This window comes from Sander lucioperca, chromosome 11 (assembly GCF_008315115.2).
Source record: "Sander lucioperca isolate FBNREF2018 chromosome 11, SLUC_FBN_1.2, whole genome shotgun sequence".
Classification (NCBI taxonomy): Eukaryota; Metazoa; Chordata; class Actinopteri; order Perciformes; family Percidae; genus Sander; species Sander lucioperca.
Window position 1 is genome coordinate 4,945,368 of NC_050183.1, and position 7,907 is coordinate 4,953,274.

A 7,907-nucleotide genomic window follows, 5' to 3' on the forward strand; every position below is an offset into this window, starting at 1 on the left:
AATATATTCCAATTTTAAAAAGATTGTTACATAACAAACTACAGCTGTAAAAAAAAAAAATGCAGTTTCCTACACTAATTACGTAGGTGGCATGGGTTACAAGAGCAGGCACTATTACTTTGGTTGCCTGTAGATCATGTGTCAAACTCAAGGCCCGCTGGCAGGTTTTGATCCGGCCCGCATATCAATTTAGGTTCACAATAAATGTTGGCCCGCCTAGTTGTGCACCAAAACAAAAATCAAACGGCAACTACACGACACTTAGAGCAGAATATGGTTGATTTGCCGACTTTGAGAATCCCAGAAATTCCCACAGAAGCAGAGACTTTTTGAAATTAAAGCTGGTAAACAGGTTGCTGTGAGTCGACTTTTAAAATGTAATCTTTGTTTTGCTTGATTTGCTAAATTCTAAGGAACTATTTGCTGCCTTTTTAGGGCTTTATGTGGACCAAACTGTAAGTGATAAGACTATATGAGACATGGAATAATACAGTCAAAGATATTTGACTTTCAAAATAAAAGCATGAAAATAAAGTCTACATGTCTGGCCCTTGATGCGATTCTCCTTTTCCAGTGTGGCCCTTAGTAAAGTTGAGTTTGACACCCCTGCTGTAGATGGTGCACATCTTCAGTTCTAAATTGCTGCTGTTACTTTTTTTGCCTGTAGGTGGCGATGGTTGGACTGGAACGTCAGCTTCAAATGCAGTGTATTGGATGATACTGGCTGGTCCTGGTTTCAGGCGCTTCACATCAGTAATGTGTTGTTTTATCTCCAGCATAAACTCCATCTGAAAATCAATTTAAAGCTATTTACTGTTTTTAAAACAGACTACTTCCACACCCTTACGAATCGTTATATCCCTCTGCTTAATGTATATGTCCAGAGCTTGCAGACCACTTTAATAGGAACTGCACTGACTGTGAAGTGCTCCCACACACTTGTGTACTTCTGCTCTTTTATTATACTGGCAGAGTGCTACAGGCCGGCTGAGCATGCACCTGCTCAACAATATTTATTTGTTTTCAGTATCCATGTGACAAAAATGGAGGAATGGGAATACATCAGCTGAAAAAAGCGAGATAACGTAGATAGCTAACAACAGAACTAACAATTTGATGAATACCTGTCAATCCTAAAGTGTAATGGAAGTGGGGAGAAGGGTGATGCAAACCCTGTAGAAACCAGTGTAACCTGTGGGTGTGTTGTCTGTCACACAGCAATGAAGCCAGGCTCTGTAATGCATCACCATGTTATCGTTAGGATTACAACACGTTTTATTTATTTTGATAGTGTGACAATCCATGACATTTTTCAATTTATGGCCCAGAGAAGCCCACAAAGGCAGCAAACACGAGTCAGGTACAATGTCCGTCAGACTTGACAGATATGTTAAAGGCATGCTGGCAAATGACCTTTGGCCTCTTGCAACGGGTAAAACTAGCCAAACAGGCAATGCACATCAGATGATGACTTATAGATCCCAACAGGGTTATAGACCAAAGCACTGTGACTGGAGCACAAAATTAAAGGCTTTGGTTAATCATAAGAGCATCAAACTGTGCTTTGTGAGCAGATAAAAGTTAAATGCAAAACAAGTACTGGTACTTGAACAGGCAACTTGAACTACTTGAATTGGCAACAATAGCACTCAAACTCATGCATGCTATAAATAAGCTAAACTCTGTGTCAGTGTTTGAGGTCAATGACAATGACGACACAAAAGCAAAACTGAGGGCCACAAACAAACCACCTGATGAAATCAAGAAATGTAACTCAAATCACGTTTTATTCTTCCCTGGTATGCTAAATAAATCATATTCAAATTCAGAAACATCCTTACTTTACCATACGTTTCCAAGATCTCTCAGAAGTAATTATTATAGTATGTCCCTTAATGAGGACAGTCCAGTTGTCACTCATGATCATGTTATTAGATAGCAAACTCTATAGCGTCCTTTGTTCGTATTATCTCATCCCCCTTCCTACTTTGAACGAGAGCCACATCTCTTTGTGTTGACTAAATTAAACTAACCTCGGCCTGCTGTACAACTCTGTTTGATCTTTGATTGACATCTCTATTAAAAATATCTGCAGATTTCCCTCTTGAAAGGACAGAACAACTTTCTGAAAAACATACTGCGAGGTAGGTTAGTTTCTTCAAAAGCTGCAATAGTTGCATATGACATCTCCTCCCAATGCTTTCATATGAATTTGTAATGGCAATACTACTGTCAAAAATATCCATATTCAGTACTGTTATTATTCAGTTGCCAAAAGCAGTACATTTTCTGTGTGTCCCACAATGCCTTGCTCTGTCTTTTTGATGAATTGATTAGTTCTTTCTGAATACATAACCAGAATTGAAAACAGAAAATGTCCTCTGTTGCTTATTTTTTTGTACATGACTCAAATCATCCAAAGTGTGTTTATAATTAAAAAAGTCTGTGACAAGTATTTCACAAAAAACAAAAGTGACAAAAAGACAGAATCGCAACATCTTTTTACTTTACTATGACTATATTTCTCATCCTTCTCGTCACCATTTAAACACTACACATTCCCTCTCTCCTCCTGTCTACAGTATAGTTGTGTGTATGGAAAGTCTTTGCAAAGTCTCTGCATAACTTTACCTTCAAGGTTTAGCTGAAGCTATATTCCTCCTGGTAGCAGAGAGGCCTTGGGATTTATATACTGTAATGACTTCAACCCCTGCACAAACATGCGTATGTCTTAGTGCATGGCCAAACAAGTTTGTGTGTGCATTTGGGCATGTATCCGCATATATATTTAAAATGTGTATTCCTTAATCTTAATGAATAAATAATTAACCTGTAGGGAAGTACACTCAAATACGTGGGCAGCAACTGTAATCAAGTTCGAAGCCTCTTCACAACTAACTTTGACGGAAAGAAAGAAATAAGACAGGAAGATACAGAACGAGGACAGGGGAAACTGAAAAGAGTGTCTAACTGTAAAGAAACAAAAATGAAATTGTTTTGAGGGATTTGATTTGCTTTTAGAAACTCATGTACACTGTATAATAAATATTTGTAGAGCGCCGAAGTGAATGACAGTGGAAAAGCGAGGCAGATAGAGAAGAAGAAGGACATTCTGTCAGACGTTCTAACAAATCTGCAGGACTGCGGCACACTTTCCGCATTATTTGCACATCCGTTCTTGTCTCTGTGGGCTGAATCTTGATAGAAATGTGTGTGTGTGTTTCTTTTATTTGGCATTTGGCACTTGTCCACAAGTGTCTGTATATTGTGGGTCTCTGCAGGTTTCCGTGTGTGTGTGTGTGTGTGTGTGTGTGTGTGTGTGTGTGTGTGTGTGTGTGCCTGACAGTCTGCCACTGACGTACGTGCCTTCATTCGTTTCAGAGGATTATTCATTTCCTTTTGAAGTGAGGCAGCTCGCCCGGCGAGGAAGGTCTGAAAGGCGGCCGAGAGCAGGCTTTCATACTTCTCCAACAGCAGCTTGTCGTCTGGGGGGTAAATACGCCTGTAGGCCGCAAAGACACCAAGAGAAGAAGAGTGAGGATTGGAGAAAGAAAGGCGAAGGAGGGTCATCAGTGCAGGGAGAAAGGGGGTGAGAAGGGTGAGAGAAGAAATTATGAAATAGAGGAAAAAGGAAAAACAGAGGTTGGGTTCACAAGGAAGCGGGTGGGAGTGATGGGGTGGAAGGAAAGAAAGAGAAGAGGGGGATTGGGGTTCAGCAAAAGAGGGAAACGACGTGAGAGGAGCAGTGACAGAATTGGGAGGGAGGGAGCCGTAACAGATAAAAGCCAGAAAAAAGACGAAAGGTAAGAAAAGTGTGGAGCAAGAGGGTTGTTAAAAAGATATAAAGATAAAGAACAGGAGCAAGAAAGAAATATAAAAGAAATACAAAGATTGAGAGAGGGAGAGATTGTTGAAAGAAGAGGGAGGAGTGGATGGAGTGAGACACAGAGAGGTCGAGGCACAGCAGGTGAGAGTGGTAGATGGTTGGAAAAGAGAGCACACACGAGGGGAAACACAGGCGGGGAGAATTATAAGTATTTCAATGAGAGGTGTGAAATGATGGAGAGACAAAAGAAAGGTGAGTGGCAGGATCGAGGGAGCAAGGAGAAAAGACAGACAGAAAGAAAGAAAGCAGTATTAATGGAGACCTTGAGTCAAGAAACTATACAAACTTCAATCCAGTCTTTTCACATGTGTAATGCATTACAGTAATGCACAACTGCTTCCCCCCCCCCCCCACACACACACACACACACACACACCCTCATTGAGATGTGCACTTAAATATTTGTCGCTGTCTTCACTAATGTGCCTATTTACACCTTCTGCATACTTCTGCTTAGTTTTAACAGTGCTCAGTGTTTATGTTAGGCCTAAAGGGATTAGGGAAATGTATAAACCTCTGCCTCATAATACATCTCCGACTTGGCTTTTTGAATCAACAGGGAGTTAAAGTACAGACCTCCTTTTTTAAACACAAAGATATAATTAATGTTTATGCAGCAGCATTACATTTTCTATCAGCTTCTAAATATTGGTTACTACTGAGCTATTCACACATATCAGCTTCTGAGTTGTAGATTTTAGTGAAAGTACAATGCCAAGTAAATTTTAACAACCATTACCATTAAAACTTTTACTGCACCCCATCTGCTATTTAACAACTTTATGCAGAGATGCTGTTCTGGGTACATCATTTCCATATTGTTGAGAAGTTGACCCAATTCTATGCATTTCTTTAGTTACTGCAGTTCAAATCAAGCAACTACTTAATGTTGAGTGGCCTGAGATGAATCAATCACTGTATTACCTTCCCTTGGCACTATCCTATATGAGATTTCATAACTGCCATACTTTTTAACCACCTTCAAGGTACATGGATCAAGATTCTTTTCTTCCTCTTGAGAGACACTCTGAGAAATGTGGAAAAACGTGGGGGATAAAACAGGGGGATAAACTGAATTTAACTGATAATATATGAAAAGAGCCAGAACTTGTCAATCCCCAAAGAGCAACATAAAGCACTTGACTGAAAAGCAAAAGGTCAACACTTTAATAGTGGGTGTTAACTGTTCCCTCTTTTTGGCACTTTCCATCTCTGAACATATGGACATTTTATTTGAGGGTGACCCTGCAATATTCTTTAAATGTAATTTTAATGCTGAGGCTTATTTTCCTCCCACATGTTCTCAATTGGGCAATGGAAAAAACGTAATATTCATGTTTCATTTACATCAGTTTAAACTACCTTTGTTTTGGTCAACAGTTTCTCTCAAGCTTCCCGATTCCAACTGTGTAAACGATGTTAAATGAACAACAACAATGGCATCAACCAGCTGGGTTTCCCTCTGATGCCACAGGGTCCTCGCTTGTCTGTAAGTGATGCAAGTTTCATCTAATAGCCAAATGTAAGTAAGTTCATTACCCGAACTCATAATGAGAAGCAGTGTGTTAATCAGACTCCAGTGCTGCGCCGGGACACCATTTGAATGCTAAGAGGTCTTTATTAGGGGTGCTCCAGACAGACCTCAGCCTGATTGATTGACTGTCTGGCTGCGTGTCTGAAAAGAGGAAGGAGGTGACAGCACTTCATGCAGACTGGGATCAGTATTCTGTCTAGTCATTCAGTCAAGTGATGAGTCAAGAAGTCACTTACACTTGGGAAGACAACAAGAAGGGCGTGTGTGTGTGTGTGTGTGTGTGCGTGCGTGCGTGTGTATCTGTGTGTGCAAGAAATTAAAGAGAGAGAAAGAAAATCAAGACCTGGAAATGTGTATGTGTGTACATGGATAAAGAGATATAGGCAGGGAGAGAAACTGAGGGAGTGAAGGAGCGTTAACAATTTGCAAGGGATAAGCGGCAAATCAAAACTTGGTGTTGCTGAGTCATGCTCTAAAGTGGATCTGCTCCATCCGTGAGGTGACTATTAAAAATTGACACGCTCGATGTCTTCCAAAGTCCCTGCTGGTGTTAGAGGAGAAAAGAGTAGAGGTGTGGGGGGAAGGAGATGGAGAATGGCTGGGCAAAGTATACATGCTAATTTGAATTTCCAAAATGCAGAATACATTGTGAATAGAGGAGAGTAACAATTTAAACCTCGACATTACACACTACCTCAGATTTCCTTTCTCCCTTTCTATTTTACATATTCTCTCAGTCTTAATTTTTCCACCTCACGCTCTTTAAACATAAGGTGTTCTTTTGTTTGTTCTTTCTGCAGAAGCATTATCTACTCTCCTGAGAGTGTAGCGCTCTGCAGATGACCCCATAAATGTAAGCGGAGCTGGTATTGGTATTGGTATAGTGGGTGGAGTTCCTGGAAAGAGAGCCCCATCTCCCCGGCTGTTTGGCTTTTCCTTACCTGTAGTTCCCCAGATGTTGCTTTTCATGCTCATCCCTGGAGATCTGCTTGCGGACCTGTGCCAGTCGCTCTTTCTAGAAATGGGAGAAAACGAGAAAAATGACTAAATCTCTCAGGTGATAGTCACTGCCACCCTCACCTTATCTTCTATTAAGAATGGAGAAAGAATAAAGTCTTAAAAACGAGAAGGCAAGAGGGGAGAAAGATGAGGAAAATGTAGTTTCACCCAACAATGCCTCATAATTAAAAGGCATTTTTTCCATCTACCCTCTTATTGATATGTGAAGAAGGTATAATTGTGGAGCTCAGTTGGCCAATTTAGCATAAAGCAGAGAGGAGGGGTTCGCTCCACTACTGGCACTGCAGTATCATTAAGCTCTGAGCGATATGTGCTTTCAATAGACCTGAACCTGGTCTTGCACTTCAGCCATAACAGCACTCAAACATGAGGTAGTCCCCTTTTTGAAATCTCTGCCTCTGCTCCATCTTTCCTTATTCCTACTGATTACCGCCGTGGCTGATCAAAACGCTAATCAAAGAGGACGGGAGGCGTAAAGTACTAGTAGCTGCCACTTTTTCCCATATATATATGAGAAAAGCTCCCCCGACTCCTTCATTTCAAGGAGAAAATAATGAAATGGTATGCTTGTCTCAGAAAACTTTGACTCTGACGTAAAGTAAATAGTAAGTGAAACTTGAGTTACTGCTCAGCCTTTTCTTCTCGTTTCAATCCTGAGGAAAGGGCATAGCACAAACACACACATGTATTGTTCGTTTACTGAAGTGAACACGTCCTATAGAAATAAGAATTTCACATTTTTGTTTTTTACTGACTGATTGATGTGTTTTTCAAATGTCTCTGATGTGCACCTGTCCCTGAATAGCTGAAGCCAAGCCACCTTTTGTGCTCATTTTGGCGTGGCTTAAAGAGCTTAAAATGTAGCTCGTAAGTTATGATCAGGACTTATGACTGTACAGCCATTGTTTTAGTTCCCAGGCTTGTTTTGAAAGTCTGGGTAAGGAAATGAATGAGTTTCGCTCCAAACTCAATTGACCATAGTCAAGATACATCACCTTGCGCAAGTGCTTAGCATCCGAGATGCTCCACTGCAGTTGGTCAGTTGCCAGAGAATTGTGGTTTTGCTCGGCTGATTGCAGGTGGGAATATGTGTAACTGTATAAATGTGAAGCACAGTCTTGCTCAGCACACTTTTCGTAGTTAATGATAAGGTTTAAAGCAAATGGTATAGTTTATTATTTTGTTTGTGCCTTACCAGCTCTTCCCTCCTACGCTCCAGTGTGTGACGTTGTTTCTCCCAGTCTGAGGAAGCAGCCGAGAGCTTCTTCATGGAGCCGTGTCCATAGAGCCGTCGCTGAGCCTCTGCCTTTTGCTGGGCCAGGTTGCGTTTCTTATCACTGGCTCTGGATCAACATAGAACAAGTAGAGTCAAAAGGAAAGGAAAGAGTACATCACCATTTAAGTACATTATCAAAGAATACAAAGTGTTGCAGTGCATTTTGGGGGTTTTCCCACAGAAGCTCTAAC

At 40.8% G+C, this 7,907-nt stretch overlaps 1 protein-coding gene across 7 annotated transcripts in view; it reads right to left on the reverse strand.

The window, feature by feature from the left end:
- ttll7 (tubulin tyrosine ligase-like family, member 7) overlaps positions 1–7,907 on the reverse strand; it is a 69,183-nt gene that overhangs the window by 24,455 nt on the left and 36,821 nt on the right. For all 7 annotated transcript variants that reach the window (XM_031307247.2, XM_031307250.2, XM_031307249.2 and 4 more), the window contains exons 11-13: positions 7,636–7,783; positions 6,362–6,435; positions 3,367–3,502 (exon numbers count right to left, since the gene is read on the reverse strand). In XM_031307247.2, the coding sequence (XP_031163107.1) occupies positions 3,367–3,502; positions 6,362–6,435; positions 7,636–7,783 (358 nt within the window). The remainder of the gene's footprint in view (positions 1–3,366; positions 3,503–6,361; positions 6,436–7,635; positions 7,784–7,907) is intronic.